At 36.9% G+C, this 19,748-nt stretch overlaps 1 protein-coding gene and 2 pseudogenes across 1 annotated transcript in view; all 3 read right to left on the reverse strand.

Moving 5' to 3' along the window:
• The window catches only part of LOC126588536 (kinesin-like protein KIN-7H), a 2,217-nt gene extending 1,375 nt beyond the window's left edge, over positions 1-842 (reverse strand). The window contains exons 1-3 of the mRNA XM_050253641.1: positions 740-842; positions 518-642; positions 1-332 (exon numbers count right to left, since the gene is read on the reverse strand). The exon at positions 1-332 is cut by the window's left edge and continues 5 nt beyond it. Of these exons, the coding sequence (XP_050109598.1) occupies positions 1-332; positions 518-642; positions 740-823 (541 nt within the window). The 5' untranslated portion in view covers positions 824-842. The remainder of the gene's footprint in view (positions 333-517; positions 643-739) is intronic.
• Positions 843-3,023: 2,181 nt separating this feature from the next.
• Positions 3,024-14,033, reverse strand: LOC126601013 (uncharacterized; annotated as a pseudogene).
• A 2,256-nt stretch (positions 14,034-16,289) lies between these two features.
• LOC126601020 (pentatricopeptide repeat-containing protein At1g05750, chloroplastic-like) lies at positions 16,290-19,246 on the reverse strand (annotated as a pseudogene).
• Between the last annotated feature and the right edge of the window lie 502 nt (positions 19,247-19,748).

Here is a 19,748-nt window from a genome sequence, read left to right on the forward strand (position 1 = left end):
CAATTTGAAGGTCCTTTTCTCTCAGTAATGTTGACGAATCAGCTGAAACAATTTTGTGTCCTGAACCTCTCAACTCATTCTCTAGTCTAGTCAATTCTTTTTGCAAATGCTTCACCAATGCTTTATCCGACATGACCACGTTAACTTGTGCGCTTGTTGTCACTTCTTTAGCACAGCTCGCAAATAAGAGGGTATTTCTTGATTGCTCAACATGGCTATGTGCAGGACTCATGGTACAGATGATGGCAGTTCTAGCATTTCCTCCCAATGAGGACTGCAGTATGCGGGTTAGCTTTGAATCTCTGTAAGGAACATGCCCACTTCTTTCCTTGCTGCGTGAAACCACAGTATTGAACAATTTCGTAAAAATTCTTATTATGCTAGAACTTCATTTTACATGAACTAATACAAAGAATCAATGGGAATAATAAGACTCGACATTTCAATTGCACAAAGTAGAATAAATTTTTGCAAAGACCATAACTGAGAAAATGAAAGACAAGCTACTCAAGCTGACCTGAGCTTACGGATAACAGTGCCTAGAGTTAGTAAACTGCGATTTATGTGGCAACCCTCTTTCAACCTTGCTCCAGCTGATAACGTCTGGGACGCACGTTCACTTCCAGCAAGATCAACAAAGTTCTGTACAGTAAAGAATTATATCATTCTGTTGTTATCCTTTATTCCTTTAGTCGTGATTATTTATTCATTTTTTTCTTTAAAAACTTTTAGTAATTACAACAACAGCAGTAAGGGAGCTTGATTTGTCATAGCCAAGAAACTCACGCGCTGAACTTTCAATGACCTGATAAAACCACAGCATATTAGACTCTTGAGGTAATTTAACATAATTATTAAGCAAGCAACTATTTCTTAGCCAACGAAAAAACAATGTGATATTAGTCGTACCAACACAACAGTTGGCTTTCTTGACCTTCCGCTAAAGCCTCCTTGCCATCCAGTGGGACAATTCTTCCAATCCCAATGCATGCAGTCTAATGACCCTATCATGCCCGGAAACCCACGGTCTTCAGCTTTGTGAATGAGTCGATTCAGATCTTCTTGATTTGGCTTGCGAAGGTACTCTTCTTTGTAAACCTGAACAATTGTGTCATATAATTGTTCAAGAGTATGAAGGCATGTAAACTCAGACATACCATGGGTTTCATCCATCGAATTAGCTGGGGAGCCATAGGTCATCATTCAGAGTGCAACAGTAACCTTATGATGAGGTGAAAAACCAGGACAGCCTGCTCTGTCCCGCTTCCGTCGAAAGTATGGATTGACCTACTAGACATCACGAAGTAAACACTCGAAGACATGACGCCTCATCTAGAAGCGACGTCTGAAATCCTTTTTTGTGTACACCGAGTTGGGGTTGAAGTAGTTGTTCATCAGATTGGCATACGACATCGCTCTGTTTCGTAGTTTGTAAGAGCGACCAACAAGAGAGCCACCCCATTGAGGTTGTTCCTTAGTTGGCTGACATACCATGGCTGTTGCTCTGTTTTGTTTGTTGCGCCTTACTTGAACTTCTTCATCAGACTCCTCATCTTCTCGTCTCATTTGAGCCCATTTTGCTTCCAATTTGGAATTGGATGAGGACCCCCAGTTGGAATCCGAAGAGATCCAAAGTTGGAATTCATTGCAAACTTGAATTGAAAGAGATTGAATTGAAATAGATTGAATTCAAAGTTGTGTGAATTATAGCCCAATATCCACCTTATTTATAGCAAAAAAGAATTCAAATCCAACGGCTAGCTGACGTCATGCTGAATCACTTAGCCATTGGATTTGAATTTAAGTGGTAGTTTTTAAATAATAAATTATGTTTGGCCCTCAGTTGGAGACGGAGGCAAATATGGCAATGTACTGTTCATTAAAATATTAATATCTTGGACGACCAAAGGACTAAAACGAGCCCTCTTGCCAGCCCTCGGTTAATGATGGCCTTAGGTTGGAGATGGTCTAAGGTACTCAGAAAAATGTCACCTCATAAGGCACTCGAAATAGAATTTTTTTTAAAGACTGTGATAGTACCCTTTAACCTAATGTGAATGTATAATTTTTTGTTTGACTGTGATAGTACCCTTTAACCTAACATGAATATATAAATATTTTTTTTGAAAAACGATATTATCTACACTAAAAGGTAGGAGAATGGACTAACCTCACAATGAATTAGTAATAATGTGGTTCAAAAGCGAACATGAATATATAAATTACAAACAAAAAAGAACATAACCTGGTGTGAATTTTAGTTCTAGTTATTTACTGATTTTTTGTACTTTTATTTTTGTATGGTATATGTATAATGGTTTCTATGAATAATATTCACAATTCCAAGAAATTATAAGCCTTTGTCTCGATAGCTAGTTTGCGTTTTGTTATAGAAATAAATCAACTTGATGTTATTCCAATGCCAAAAGAATGAAAGAAAAAAAAAACTTGTGTAGAGCTCAACTTTATTTTGATTATCTTTGAATTAGACTAGAGTTATACATAAGACTAGAATGCATGACAAACCTTGCGGAATTTTGTAGGATGTGAGTGGTCGGTTGATCAATCATACCGTGCCAATCGACTAACTACTCACATCCTGCAGTATTGAATCTAGTATTGGAGAAAACGTACATAAAGCCAGGTTGTTTCTTTTCTTTTGTTGTACGAATGAGATGAGGGATAGAAAGAGATGAGAAATTAAGAATTAGTAGTATCTGAGAAAGGTAAAAAATGTAGCTTAGTGTTCTTTTCTTTCGAGTATCGGTAAGGAATTTTACTTTACAAGAAACTAGGGAAGCCTTACGCACCATTTCTAGCCTGATCAAATTTACAATCAATTACAATCAGAACTTTAACTCATAAAAACAAAAAAATTACAATCAGAAAGCAGATCAAAAAAGAAAAAATATACAATCAGAAGAGAGAAGTGATAATGGGATACTTGTCATGGAATCATAACCTATACGCGAATGGAAATGGACTCGATGAAACTTCTGTACTGGGTGATCAATCTCGCAAGCTTACACAATAGACTTGAAACTTTCTAACCAAAAGTGAGATTTCCGCTTGGTGACAGTGTCTCGAGGTGCAAATCTGAGACCAAACATCTCCTTGAATGCTTGCTCGGGCTCTACTGAACCTACCAACTTTGCAACAATGGTGGCACTGTCCATGATATGGTCCAGGTTTTGGGTGTTACTCCACAGGAGGTTTGCCGATTGCAACCGCCTATGCTTTGAGTGTAGACTGATACCCCACTTTTGGTAGAGGTTATTTCTTTCATCCTCAGAAAGTCGCCTTCGCATTTGCTTGCCAGCATGTGTCTCTCACTAGTCAAAGCCTTCATGCTATATACAGAATAAAACATCTTTTAAGTCGATCAATGCAGGCAATATATAACAAAGTAAAAACATATCACCAGTATCTGCAACCTTCTATTCTAGATCGGTGATAATGAACGTACCTTGAAGCGGGTGTTAAGAGATTGGCCATCTTCCAAAGTCTGATCTCCACGTGAAAATGTGTATTTGACGAAGGACAATCTCCTGACCTCAACCTCCATGTAAATAGAATCACTTGGGTCACCTTTAAATAGGAGGAAGAAGTAAGTCCTGTGAACCAATGACACGTTCCTGGCATCCCAAAGTTCAATTACCTCTCTTTGCAGCTTGTTGAATTCTGAAGGCCACCTTGAAGGGTTATCGTCATCAATGGGCATTGGGTGTAAGCCAACATCTTTTACATCCCTTGAAGATGGTAAGGGCTTTGAATCCGTCTCCGGTACCGGCAACATGAGACAATCCATGTTAGAACCATAATGAGTCAGCTTGTCTACAACTTCTCTTCTTTATGGAGCAATATAATCAAAATTACTCACCATAGAACTATCGGTCGTTCCTTCAACTAAAGTAATGCTTTCAGTTATCTTGTCATCAGTTGTGGATTTTGTATCCTGTGCTTTACGCTAATCAATGGCAGCATTTCTTGCAGAAGCCTGAGAAGCATTTCTTGATATCCTTTGAGTCTCAGAACCATAGGAATGATAGTTCGGATATTTGTAAATTTGTATTTGAAAAAAAAAATTAGGAATGATAGTTCGGATATTTAATGAGCTTTTTTATTTTTTATTTTTTACAAACCACAACATTGGTGGGTTAAATACATGTTAGTGGTTAGGAGAGAGAAATTGGTAAAAATCGAAGTAGGACCATCATGTGTTTAAATTCTAGAGTGTATCGCAGAATTCTAATCTCAGGAAGAAAAAAAAAAACTAAGAATTTGAATGCTATTAAAACCCGTAGTAATAAAAATAACTTTTCCATCTGTCTTTAACCGCGTTCATTGAAAAGATTATGAAAATAACTTTTCCATCTGTCTTTAACCGCGTTCTCTGTAGCAAGAACCTTTCCATCCTCATCCTTGATGCACCTCACTTGGTTTAGGTCCCTTGTCTTCTTTTCCCTTGCTCTAGCTAGTTTATAGATATCCAACTCTCCTTCTTTGGTATCTAGTCGCTTATACATATCGTCATAAGCCGCTAACTTAGCTTCTCTCAAAGCTTTCTTCGCCTCTTGCTTCGCTTTTCTATACCTTTCACCATTTTCATCGGTCCTATCCTTGTATAAGGCTTTACAACATTCCTTCTTAGCCTTCACCTTTGTTTGTACCTCCTCATTCCACCACCAAGATTCCTTTTGGTGTGGGGCAAAGCCCTTGGACTCTCCTAATACCTCTTTTGCTACTTTTCGGATACAACTAGCCATGGAATCCCACATTTGGTTAGCTTCCCCCTCTCTATCCCACACACACTGGGTGATTATTTTCTCTTTGAAAATGGCTTGTTTTTCTTCTTTTAGATTCCACCATCTAGTCCTTGGGCACTTCCAAGTCTTGTTCTTTTTTCTCACTCTTTTGATATGTACATCCATCACCAACAAGCGATGTTGATTAGCCACGCTCTCTCCTAGTATAACTTTGCAATCCTTACAAGTTATACGATCCCCTTTCCTCATTAGAAGAAAATCTATTTGTGTTTTTGACGACCCACTTTTGTAAATTTGTATTTGAAAAAAAAAATTAGGAATGATAGTTCGGATATTTAATGAGCTTTTTTATTTTTTATTTTTTACAAACCACAACATTGGTGGGTTAAATACACGTTAGTGGTTAGGAGAGAGAAATTGGTAAAAATCGAAGTAGGACCATCATGTGTTTAAATTCTAGAGTGTATCGCAGAATTCTAATCTCAGGAAAAAAAAAAACTAAGAATTTGAATGCTATTAAAACCCTTAGTAATAAAAATTATTGGCAACGAATACAACTATTTTGCGATAATACCATAATGTTTAAAACAATTACAAAGAGGAATGAATGAAGGAAAATTTCGCTTGAATCACATTAACACATATAAACCCTAAAACCTAGTAACAAATAGTGAACACTACGTACATGATTTTTTTTAGAGCCAAAAGGGTACTAGACAAGAAAATTGGAAAGGTTTACTCTCTGTCTCTCTCCTAGGGTTAGGGATCTACTGAACCTACCAGCTTTGCAACAATTTCGGCACTATCCATGATATGGTCCATGCTTTTGTGTCACTCCTCAATATTCTTTGCAAGAGGAAATAATAGTAATCAAAATATCATAATGTTATGTAAAACTGCATATAAGTACCTTCTGAAGGGGGTTAATTTTGCTCGTTTGCCTTGAACTCCGGTTTGTTTAAAAAGTAACGACAAGCAGGAACAATAATGAGACTAGCCTTAATTGTTCTGCAGTACATGGACAAACGTATTTCTCGCCATTATTATTCCTACTATGTCAAATTTGTGAAGAAGCGAAGAATTGTTGAAGTAGAATAGATTAAGTAAATGAGCACTCTTTTATTGGTAAACTCATTTTAGCACAAATATTATATCACACCCTACTTCGTATGGTACAATACTCATGCCCCCACACGCCCAAATATAACGTTAACGAGCTACAGTTGCGTCAAGGTTGGAGCCAAGATTTTTTTCTTGGGTGGGCTAACTGAAATTAGTGCCATAAAATCATACGTTTATTTTTTAGGAAAACTAATGAAAATGGCTTGAAAACTTTGAGTTTTAACGATAAGAACAAAATAAAGGGTAAAGTGAATAGTATCAGGATTGACTTTTTAGTGTAAAAATGTGGTTTTTCGTTAAAGTGAACAGTACCAGGAGCTTTTCGTTAAAGTTCCCCTTTTTTTTTTGCTTACATAAAACTATATAGTAATCAATATAAAAGAACGACAATAGAATATAAATTATTCTCAAAATCATAACCTAGCCGATGTATTCAAGGACAATATAAATAATTAACCTATTAATTAAATCAAGAATAAGTAAATAAAGAGATTAAGAACGTACCAAAGGTGACTTCATTGGAAAATCGCAATGGAAAGTACGAAATTGCGGACATAGGGATTTACTTGTGGATTTAAAAAAAAAAAATCATTTTTCTTTTCTTGAGTAAGAAGCACAGAAGCTATATCGCATATGGTAAATGATCTTTTTCTTTACTCCATACCATATTCAAAGTGAGTTGGTTGAAAGACCCAGAAATATAGTCACTGAGGGGTTTTAGGATAGGATAAAGGGGGACGGGAGATAGAACTAATTTATAATTTTTAGCATAAAACTTATGGTGTGTGATATCTACACATCCCTTTTTACTTCCCACACACCCCTCATCAATTTCTATCATTTGATATTTTTCAAGTCATTTGATCCTTTTCAAGTCATTTGATCCGACGGTCGAAAATTAAAAAGGTATGTGAGAAGTAAAAATGGATGTGTGGATAGCACACCCCAAACTTATTATTTATTACCTATCCTTTACTAAATATACATTAAATAATAACCTGTATTGAAATTGAATGGCCTATAAGCATGAGATTACAAAAGAATAGTGTTATTCACTTTCATTTTTACCTCCAACACACCCTTATTAATCTTTTACCATTGATCATCTTCAATTCATTCTATCCGAATGTCGAAAATTGAGAGAAGGTGTGTGAGAAGTAAAAATGAGTGCATGAATAGCACTATCATTACAAAAAACATCCCTGGGCTATAGCCCACCTTAGCCATGTGGGTGGCTCCGCCATTGAGTTGTGTCAATGTTAAGTTTCAAATCATTCAACAAATGTTCTTGCTTTGGTTATTCAGACCAAACAAAAAAAAAGATAAAAAGAATATAAAAGATACGAAGGTGTGCAAAATGAACACACTTTTACAAAGTGTAGCATGTGCATAACAACTTGAACCAAAAGGCAATTAGGAGTCAATCAAGAGTCGTTCATAAGCCTATTTCAATGTCGTTTTGTAAAAATTATGGGCAATACGCCGTAGTGAAGTTTTCATCTTTCTAAACTTGGACCTGGAAACAATGAAAAAGACATGTCTTACTTTTACCAGGAATTTCACGATCATACGAGTAGCCATATAGCGGACAATAGTTTTGTACATGCTTGAAATGGGACGAGCAACTTAAGTTTCTAGAAAAATAAGCATTACACATCAATATCCAATGTAGCTGCAATAACCAAACATAATGCATGGGTAAAGGCCGAACAAATATAAAACTGATCTCCATTACTTACGATGTTTCACGAAGTTTTTTTAAATTGGTGTGGTAGTTGTTTTATTACTATTGTTCATTCCTCAATAATTTAGAAAATGATTTACAACGCAAACCAACAATATGAAGTCGTAACAAGGCATCAAAGCAAATACATCAAAATTTTATTCTAACTCATGAAACATCCCACAAATTTGTTAGCGCTAGAGAAGTTGAATTCTTTGTTTAAGATAACGAAGAAGAAGGTGGGACAGAAGTTGCAATTATACAATAATTACATACTTGGTCAGCCCTAGCTTGAATGGCAGTTCTGTTCCCGGTGTGTTCATAAGTAAAGGTGTTGTTCATGAAAACATTATGGCACGGTCTTCCTAATGCCACAAGAGCCTGGCAACTAAAGTCACTGATTTTCTTTCCTTTGAAAATATAGTTGTACACGTCGAATGCGTACTTTATGCTGAAATGTTTTTTGCACTCAACCACGGCCGGCTAGTCATCCAAATGCGCCAATGTTGGAAGTGCGCAACTCGCCAAAAGCAAAATGACCACAATTGGATGTATGTTTCGTCTGGCCATAATTGTGGAACAAGTAACTTTTGATTTTCTTAGAAAATGACCCCTTAGATGTAGTTGAACTTTGATGCAAGAAGTTCTACACTTATAAGGGATAAGGCAAAGGTACGAGTCATTCGAAAAATGAAAAACACATTTTCCTTTAAAACTACTTTAGCAACGTATTTACTGATGTAAGGTATGAAATACGAGAGTTTCTATTTGGTATTTATTTTGGTACCATTAACGCAACTTACAAGTTCTCATAAATTGTTTAATTAATCTCAATAATCACATTGCTATTTATTATTTCGCACAAATATTACTTGTTTGCAAATTAATTCAATGACTAGTTTATTACAAGAGAGTTGCGAAAACTATGAACTGAACTTGCATGTTGTGTTAGTGACTATCGTTGCATGAAAAAGAGAAGACAACCATGAAAAAGAACACAACAAGCCTTAATTGTTATGTAGTAAATGGACAAAAATATTTCTCAAACATTATTATTCCAACTATATTAAAATGAAAATGTGATGTAAGAGATTAAATTTGTTATGAAGTGAAGAATTGTTGAAGTGCAATAGATTAAGTAAATGAGCACCCTTTCTTGGTAAACTCATTTTATCACAAATATTATATCACACCCTACTGCGTACAGTACAATACTTATGCCCCACATGCCCGAATATAATGTTAATGACCTACAATTACGTCCATGATAAGTTTCAAATCATTCAACAGATATTCTAGTTTTGGTTATTTGGACCAAAGAAAAAAAGATAAAAAAAATATTAAAAAAAAGATACAAAGGTGTGCAAAATGAACACACTTTTACAAAGTGTGGCATGTCCATAACAACTTGAACCAAAAGGCCAATATGAGTTGATCAAGAGTGTTTCACAAGCCTATTTCAATGTCATTTTGAAAGAATTTTGGGCAATACACCATGGCCACGTTTTCATCTTTCTCAACTTGGACCCATAAACAATGAAGAAGACATGTATGATTGTTACCAGGAAGATTCCGATCGTACGAGTAGCCATATAGCAGACAATAGTTCCGTACATCCTTGAAATGGGACAAGGAAAATAAGTTTTGAGACAGAAAAAAAAGCATTACATATCAATATGCAGCGTAGCTGCAATAACCAAACGTAATGCACAGGTAAAGGCCAACAAATGTAAAAGTGATCTCTATTACTTACGATGTATCCAGAAGTTTTTTAAATTGGTGTGGTAGTTGTTTTATTACTACTGTTGATTTCCTCAATCATTTTGAAATGCTTTATAACTCAAAGCAAAAAAGTGAAGTCGTAACAAGGCATCAAAGCAGATACAGTGAAATTTTATTCTAACTCATGAAACATCTCACAATTTGTTAGCCCTAGAGAGGTTCAATTCTCAATTTAAGATAGCAAAGAAGGAGGTGGGACGGAAGTTGTAATTATACAATGATTAAATACTCAGTCAACCCTAGCTTGAATGGCAGTTATGTTCCAAGTGTGTTCATAAGTAAAGGTGTTGTTCACGAAAATGTTATGGCACGGTCTTCCCAACGCCATAAAGGCCCGGCAACAAAAGTCACCAAAAACCTATTTCAACCTCGTTTTGTAAACAATTTGGGCAATACGTCATAGTGAAGTTTTTATCATTCTAAGCTTAGACCCGGAAACAATGAACGTATGACTGTTACCAAGAATATTGCGATCATACAAGTAGCCATATAGCGGACAATAGTTCCGTACATGCTTGAAATGGGACGAGCAACCTAAGTTTCTAGAAACATAAGCATTACACATCAATATGCAGTGTAGCTACAATAACCGAAAATAATGCAAAGGTAAAGGCCAAACAAAATGTAAAACTGATCTCTATTACTTACGATGTTTCACAAAGTTTTTTAAATTGGAGTGGCAGTTGTTTTATTACTATTGTTCATTCCTCAATCATTTGAAAATGCTTTACAACTCAAAGCAACAAAGTGAAGTCGTAACAAGGCATCAAAGCAAATACATCGAAATTTTATTATTACTCATGAAACATCCCACAAATTTGTTAGCCCTAGTGAAGTTCAATCCTCAATTTAAGATAGCGAAGAAGGAGGTGGGACAGAAGTTGCAATTATACAATGATTAAATACTCGGTCAGCCCTAGCTTGAATGGCAGTTCTGTTCTCGGTGTGTTCATAAGTAAAGGTGCTATTCACGAAAACATTATGGCACGGTTTTCCCAGCGCCACGAGGGCCCGGCAACTAAAGTCACCGATTTTCTTCCCTTTGAAAATATAGTTGTACACGTCGAATGCGTACTTTATGCTGAAATGTTTTTTGCACTCAACCACTGCCGGCGAGTCATCCAAATGCGCCAATGTAGGAAGTGCACAATTCGCAAAAAGCAAATTGACCATAATTGGAAACATGTTTAGCCCTGCCATAATGATGGAAATAATGAGTGACTTTTGATTTTCTTAGAAAATGATCCCGTAGATGTTGTTGAACTGTGGTGCAAGGAGTTATATACTTATAAGGGATGAGGCAACGGTGAGAGTCATTCGTAAAATGAAAAACGCATTTTCCTTTAAAACTACTTTAGCAACATATTTGCTGATGTGGGGTATCAAATACGAGGGTTTCTAATTTGGTATTTATTTTTCGTAACGTAAACTCAACTTGCAAGTACCCATAAATTGTTTAATTAATCTCAACAATCACCTAGCTATTTATTATTTCACACTAAAATTACATGTTTGAAAATTAATACACCGACTAGTTTAATACAATAGAGTTGCCAAAACCGGTGAAATGAACTTGTATGTCGTGTTAGTGACTACCGTTGCGTGAAAAAGTGACGACAAGCAGGAAAAAGAACGAGACTAGCCTTAATTGTTCTGCAATAAATGGACAAACATATTTCTCGACATTATTATTCCTACTATGTCAAAATGAAAATGTGACGTAAGAGATTAAATTTGTTAAGTAGCGAAGAATTGTTGACGTACAATACATTAACTAAATGAGCACCCTTTTCTTGGTAAACTCATTTTAGAACAAATATTATATCACACCCTACTGCATATAGTACAATACTCATGCCCCACACGCCCGGAAATAACATTGACGATCTACAGTTGCGTCAATGTTAAGTTTCAAATCATTCAACAAATGTTCTTGTTTTGGTTATTCAAACTAAAGAAAAAAAGATGAAAACAAATATAAAAGATACGAAGCTGTGCAAAATGAACACACATTTACAAAGTGTAACATGTGCATAACAACTTGAACCAAAAAGCCAATAAGAGTCAATCAAGAGTCTTTCATAAGCCTATTTCAACCTCGTTTTGTAAACAATTTGGGCAATACGTCGTAGTGAAGTTTTCACCATTCTAAGCTTGGACCCGGAATCAATGAACATATGACTGTTACCAAGAATATCGCGATCATACGAGTAGCCATATAGCGGACAATAGTTTCGTACATGCTTGAAATGGGACGAGCAACCTAAGTTTCTAGAAACATAAGCATTACACATCAATATGCAGTGTAGCTGCAATAACTGAAAATAATGCAAAGGTAAAGGCTAAACAAATGGAAAACTGATCTCTATTACTTACGATGTTTCACAAAGTTTTTTCAATTGGAGTGGCAGTTGTTGTAGTACTATTGTTCATTCCTCAATCATTCGAAAATGCTTTACAACTCAAAGCAACAAAGTGAAGTCGTAACAAGGCATCAAAGCAAATACATCGATATTTTATTCTTACTTATCAAACATCCCACAAATTTGTTAGCCCTAGTGAAGTTCAATTCTCAATTTAAGATAGCGAAGAAGGAGGTGGGACAGAAGTTGCAATTATACAATGATTAAATACTCGGTCAGCCCTATCTTGAATGACAGTTCTGTTCCCGGTGTGTTCATAAGTAAAGGTGCTATTCACGAAAACATTATGGCACGGTTTTCCCAACGCCACAAGGGCCCGGCAACTAAAGTCACCGATTTTCTTCCCTTTGAAAATATAGTTGTACACGTCGAATGCGTACTTTATGCTGAAATGTTTTTTGCACTCAACCACTGCCGGCGAGTCATCCAAATGCGCCGATGTTGGAACTGCGCAATTCGCCAAAAGCAAAATGACCATAATTGGAAACATGTTTAGTCCGGCCATATTGATGGAAATAATGAGTGACTTTTGATTTTCTTAGAAAATGATCCCTTAGATGCAGTTGAACTCTGGTGCAAGGAGTTCTATACTTATAAGGGATGAGGCAAAGGTGAGAGTTATTCATAAAATAAAAAACGCATTTTCCTTTAAAACTACTTTACCAACGTATTTGCTGATGTGAGGTATCAAATACGAGGGTTTCTAATTTGGTATTTATTTTTCGTAACGTAAACTCAACTTACAAGTACCCATAAATTGTTTAATTAATCTCAACAATCACCTAGCTATTTATTATTGCACACTAAAATTACATGTTTGCAAATTAATACACCGACTAGTTTAATACCATAGAGTTGCGAAAATCGGTGAACTGAACTTGTATGTCGTGTTAGTGACTACCGTTGTGTGAAAAAGTGAAGACAAGTAGGAAAAAGAAAGCGACTAGCCTTAATTGTTCTGCAATAAATGGACAAACATATTTCTCGACTTTATTATTCCTACTATGTCAAAATGAAAATGTGACGTAAGAGATTAAATTTGTTAAGAAGCGAAGAATTATTGAAGTACAATACATTAACTAAATGAGCGCCCTTTTCTTGGTAAACTCATTTTAGAACAAATATTATATCACACCCTACTGCGTATAGTACAATACTCATGCCCCACACGCCAGGATATAACGTTGACGATCTACAGTTGCGTCAATGTTAAGTTTCAAATCATTCAACAAATGTTCTTGGTTTGGTTGTTCAGACTAAAGAAAAAAGATTAAAAAAAATATAAAAGAGACAGAGCTGTGCAAAATGAACACTCTTTTACAAAGTGTAGCATGTGCATAACAACTTGAACCAAAAGGCCAATAAGAGTCAATCAAGAGTCTTTCATAAGCCTATTTCAACCTCGTTTTGTAAACAATTTGGGCAATAAGTCGTAGTGAAGTTTTCATCAATCTAAGCTTGGACCCAGAAACAATGAACGTGTGACTGTTACCAAAAATATCGCGATCATACGAGTAGCCATATAGCGGACAATAGTTCCGTACATGCTTGAAATGGGACGACCAACCTAAGTTTCTAGAAAAATAAGCATTACACATCAATATGCAATGTAGCTGCAATAACCGAAAATAATGCAAAGGTAAAGGCCAAACAAATGTAAAACTGATCTTTATTACTTACGATGTTTCACAAAGTTTTTTAAATTGGAGTGGTAGTTGTTTTATTGCTATTGTTCATTCCTCAATCATTTGAAAATGCTTTACAACTCAAAGCAACAAAGTGAAGTCGTAACAAAGCATCAAAGCAAATACATCGAAATTTTATTCTTACTCATGAAACATCCCACAAATTTGTTAGCCCTAGTGAAGTTTAATTCTCAATTTAAGATAGCGAAGAAGGAGGTGGGACAGAAGTTGCAATTATACAATGATTAAATACTCGATCAGCCCTAGCTTGAATGGCAGTTCTGTTCCCGGTGTGTTCATAAGTAAATGTGTTATTCACGAAAACATTATGGCACGGTTTTCCCAGCGCCACAAGGGCCCGGCAACTAAAGTCACCGATTTTCTTCCCTTTGAAAATATAGTTGTACACGTCGAATGCGTACTTTATGCTGAAATGTTTTTTGCACTCAACCACTGCCGGCGAGTCATCCAAATGCGCCAATGTTGGAAGTGCGCAATTCGCAAAAAGCAAAATGACTATAATTGGAAACATGTTTAGTCCGGCCATAATGATGGAAATAATGAGTAACTTTTGATTTTCTTAGAAAATGATCCCTTAGATGCAGTTGAACTCTGGTGCAAGGAGTTATATACTTATAAAGGATGAGGCAAAGGTGAGGGTCATTTGTAAATTGAAAAACGCATTTTCCTTTAAAACTACTTTAGCAACGTATTTGCTGATGTGAGGTATGAAATACGAGGGTTTCTAATTTGGTATTTATTTTCGTAACGCTAAAATTACATGTTTGCAAATTAATACACCAACTAGTTTAGTACAATAGAGTTGCAAAACCATGAACTGAACTTACATGTCATGTTAGCGACAGTCATTGTGTGAAAAAGTAACGACAATCAGGAAAAAGAACACGACTCGCCTTAATTGTGCTGCAATAAATGGACAAACATATTTATCAAGCATTATTATTCCTATTATAACAAAATGAAAATGTGACGTAAGAGATTAAATTTGTTAAGAAGTGAAGAATTGTTGAAGTACAATACATTAACTAAATGAGCACCCCTTTCTTGGTAAACTCATTTTAGAACAAATATTATATCACACCCTACTGCATATGGTACAATCTCATGCCCCACACGCCCGGATATATCGTTAACGATCTGCAGTTGCGTCAATGTTAAGTTTCAAATCATTCAACAAATGTTCTTGTTTTGGTTACTCAAACTAAAGAAAAAAAGATAAATATATATATAAAAGATACGGATGTGTGCAAAATGAACACACTTTTACAAAGTGTAGCATGTGTATAACAACTTGAACTAAAAGGCCAACATGAGTCAATCAAGAGTCTTTCATAAGCCTATTTGAACATTGGTTTTTAAAAAATTTGGGCAATACGTCGTAGTGAAGTTTTCATCTTTCTAATCTTGGATCCGAAAACAATGAACGTATGACTGTTACCAAGAATATCGCGATCATACGAGTAGCCATATAGCGGACAATAGTTCCGTACATGCTTGAGATGGGACGAGCAACCTAAGTTTCTAGAAAAAGAAGCATTACACATCAATATGCAGTGTAGCTGCAATAACCGAAAATAATGCAAAGGTAAAGGCCAAACAAATGTAAAACTGATTTCTATTACTTCCGATGTTTCACGAAATTTTTTAAATTGGAGTGGTAGTTGTTTTATTACTATTGTTCTTTCCTCAATCATTTGAAAATGCTTTACAACTCAAAGCAACAAAGAGAAGTCGTAACAAGGCATCAAAGCAAATACATCGATATTTTATTCTTACTCATGAAACATCCCACAAATTTGTTAGCCCTAGTGAAGTTCAATTCTCAATTTAAGATAGCGAAGAAGGAGGTGGGACAGAAGTTACAATTATACAATGATTAAATACTCGATCAGCCCTAACTTGAATGGCAGTTCTATTCCCGATGTGTTCATAAGTAAAGGTGTTATTCACGAAAACATTATGGCACGATCTTCCCAGCGCCACAAGGGCCCGGCAACTAAAGTCACCGATTTTTTTCCCTTTGAAAATATAGTTGTACATGTCGAATGCGTACTTTATGCTGAAATGTTTTTTGCACTCAACCACTGCCGGCGAGTCATCCAAATGCGCCAATGTTGGAAGTGCGCAATTCACAAAAAGCAAAATGACCATAATTGGAAACATGTTTAGTCCGGCCATAATGATGAAAATAATGAGTAACTTTTGATTTTCTTAGAAAATGATCCCTTAGATGCAGTTGAACTTTGGTGCAAGGAGTTATATACTTATAAAGGATGAGGCAAAGGTGAGAGTCATTTGTAAAATGAAAAACGCATTTTCCTTTAAAACTACTTTAGGAACGTATTTACTGATGTGAGATATCAAATACGAGGGTTTCTAATTTGGTATTTATTTTTGTACCATAAATGCAACTTACAAGTTCCCTTAAAATGTTTAATTAATCTTAACAATCACATAACTATTTATTATTTCGCACAAATATTTCTTGTCTGCAAATTAATTCACTGACTAGTTTATTACAATAGGGTTGCAAAAACCATGAACTGAACTTACATGTTGTGTTAGTGACTATTATTGCGTGAAAAAGTAACGACAATCAGGAAAAAGAACACGACTAGCCTTAATTGTTCTGCAGTAAATGAAGAAACGTATTTATCGAGCATTATTATTCCTATTATAGCAAGATGAAAATGAAAATATCGTATTGTCTAATAATCGAAGTATAAAGTTTTGAAGTGTTTGAGATAGAGTAGATTTGTTGCTCAATCTAAAGGAACGTCAATGTGTTTGGATCCACATATATCTGACTGTATGCAGCTAATTTCTTCAACCCCATTTGTCTCATTTCATCACGAACCTTATTAGCCTCATCCCACCGTTCGTGAGTGGCATATGTATTCGATACGAGAGCATAAGTTCCGATGAGGAGACCATTTCTGATCCTCTTAAGCATCTTCTCATTCCCATGAATTTTGCATGCATTAAGCAACGCTCCCCAAACAACGCCGTCTGCTTTTGTTAGCATTTCCTTCATGAAATTCGCTGCTTCCTCTAAGAACCCTGCTCGACCATACATATCAACTAGGTAGGCGTAGTGCAGTGTTTGAGGGGCAATCCGATAAACATTTTTCATAGCATTGAAAATCATCAACCCTTGATCAACTAGACATGCGTGACTACATGCTGATAACAAGCCAAGGTTACATCATCAAGAGGAATCCCGTGGACTAGCATGAGCGAAAAGAGCTGCAACGTGTGTATACCATAACCATTCATGGCCATGCCGCTTATGATGGTACTCCACGAAATGTGATCCTTGCAAACCAGGGTTTTAAAAACCGAAACTGCCATACCTACTTCCCCATACTTTACATACATGTTTATTAATGCATTTCCCAGAATGCCATTCAACACGAGATCTGGCCGTGCACTTATATACGAATTCACCCACTGGCCTAAACTCAATGCCCCAATCGAAGAACACGCTGACAATACATTTACAATGGTATCCTCATTAGGCTCAACTTCCTCTCCCTGAACCATCTCCTGAAAAAGCTTCACTGCCTCATCACAAAATCCTCTTTGTGCATAACCACCCACCTAGTCCAAGAATACACATCTCTCTTGGGCATATTTACAAACAGGTACCGTGCACTCACCAAAGACCCACATCTCATGTAAAAATCCAACACTGCATTGTCCAAAATAACATTCCTTTCAGATAACTTCCTCATACAATATCCATGAACAGATTTACCAAACTTTAAAGCTCCTAAACTCAAACAAGCGGACATGACAATGACAAGAGTAGTAGAATTAGGCGGCACATCCATGGACATAAACTTAACAATTGCTTCCTCCACAAATCTACACTTGTTAAGACCCGAAATCATCGAAGTCCACGAAACAACATCAAGGTTTGGTAAAGAATCGAAAACCCAGGTAGCAGATACAATGTCAGCTTGGGTTACGTAGAAGTGAAGCAACGAGTTTTGGATGAAGGTATCGGAAAAGTGCCTAGTTTTTACGACGCGGGCGTGGACTTCCCGGCCCTTGTTGTTATCATGGAGGAAGCAACATGCCTTGAGAGCGTAGGTGAAGGTGTAGTGGTTGTGGGAGGTTGGGTAGTAGAGCATTTGGTTGTAGAGGAAAAAGGCAGTTTGTGGGGCGAGGGAGTTTGTGAGATGTCCCAGTTGTTCGTGACTAGAATTTCTGTTGGGGATGTTTCCTAGCCGACGAGCACACAGCTCTCCGAGAGGTTGGCGCCGGTTGATGTTTTCTGTCGGGCTTCTGCTTCATTGGTGGGCTTGTCGGGCAAAGTTTATCGGGCAAGGCTGAAAGAGAATGACAGAGTTAACTTTGAAAGGTGCTCACAATCAAGATTAACTTTTAAGTGCTCAGGCGTGCCACTGCCATCTTCAGCATGGCAGATGTAAAACGGATGTTGAGTTTTAGTTGTATATATACCCAAGAAGCTGTTTTAGTTATGAAAAGTGCCTTTGTGAGGTCTTAGGTGTAGGCCTTGAGGCTTCCAATCAAGAACTAACACAGTACTTGAATATATAATGTTTTGTTTCATTGATTACAGAAGTATTATGATTATTATACTTCTGATTACCCGAGCCCAACAAGCAGAAAGAATCCAAATAGGTGCCTTTGTAGGGCCTTAGGTGTAGGCCTTAAGGCTTCCCATCAGAATTCCTTCTATTCTCAAACGTTCTTCGATAATCATAATATAATAGAAATAACACTAAGGGATAGGTCGATTACTTGCGCCCCAAGTAACTTCGGACTTCTTGTTTATCAAAGACTGTCGTGGATGGGTTAAGTCCACATAAGGTTCTTTTTTATGCCTTGAGACCAAGGACTTTTAAATGATCAATCTTACATGCCCGAGGGCTTAGAACTTAGATCTGATTTAATCTGTGAAGACATATTTAAATCGGATTCAAGAACTGAGGAGCCTTTTTAATCATCAACTTGCCAGAAATAACTTGGATACAACTGGAAGTATACAACATATTGCTAGACTACTGAATGAAAAGACAAAAACAAAGAAGGTCGGGCAAGGCTGATCATCTTGCAACTTCCTATCTTTGTTGTTTATCAAGGGGTTTGAGAGCTTTAGAAAGAGGGGTAGAGAGATGGGTTTACCGAAGGAAATCGATACTACAGCAAGTTTTAGACAAGGTAGCAGAGCTATTACAAAGGCTTTGGGTGAGGGTTGATCCCGAAAGGGATGAAGGCTTGGGCTGACTACAGCTTCGTTGAAAGCAAATCTGGTTTGAGCAGAGTTTGTGCTTGTATTTGTTTGTTTGATTAAGTGTCCTTATCTCTGATTTCTCTTTCTTCTTTTATAGACACTTTGGCTTGGCCTCCTGTAGCAGTGATCTTGCCCGAATGCAACTTGAAGGGCAATGACTCATCAGCTTTTTACTTGTACTGCCACTATAAAGTGTTTTTGGGCTGATTAGTTGGCTGGTCTACACCACTTGACCTCTAAGTATGTGAGCAAGTGGTTCAAATGGTCTGCACCTAGTCAGAAAAGGGTCTCTCCTGCTTTCTGGGCTTTGGCTGGGCTTCGGGCTTTTCTCCTTCTAGACTTCTTTCTTTTGGGCCAACTCCTTTTTGAGCCCAAAGTTCAAGTTTTAACCCAAACACCAGTAGAGGGTTTAAAAGTTAGGGTTTAGGGTTTTTGATGATTTTCTTTAATTGTCGTTTCATTGTACATTTTGACGAAAATGTATACACAGTAGGTGTTGGAATTGTTGGGCATTCATCTTTTTCTTAAGGAGAAATCAGACATCTAAAACAATTATGGGCAGCGGAAGGGTGGGAATTTGGGTTGCGTAGAGGAAGGGAGGCGGAGGTAGGAGGGGGATCCGCATGTCGGGGTTGGTACATGCGATTTGGGGTGGGTACAGGGCTGTTCCAAATATTCTTAATACTAAACAGGGTGGGGCGGGGCAGGTCCAAATATATGAGCAAAAGGGTGCCCGACCTAGACCTTTTCCACCAGTCTAATATATGAGATTAAATCTCCACCCTTGGTTCTAATCTAAAGGGCAAACACTCTTGACTCTCTGTTTGTTCCTCCTTAGTTCATTCTCTCGAACTCGAAGCTTCAACTGACTTCGACTCTCGGTTTCTCACTCAGACCCAAATTCATAGAATGTCGTCAATCGATCATCGAACTCCGTCCCTTCGTTCGAGCAATAAGGGGGAC

This window comes from Malus sylvestris, chromosome 2, assembly GCF_916048215.2.
Source record: "Malus sylvestris chromosome 2, drMalSylv7.2, whole genome shotgun sequence".
Classification (NCBI taxonomy): domain Eukaryota; kingdom Viridiplantae; phylum Streptophyta; class Magnoliopsida; order Rosales; family Rosaceae; genus Malus; species Malus sylvestris.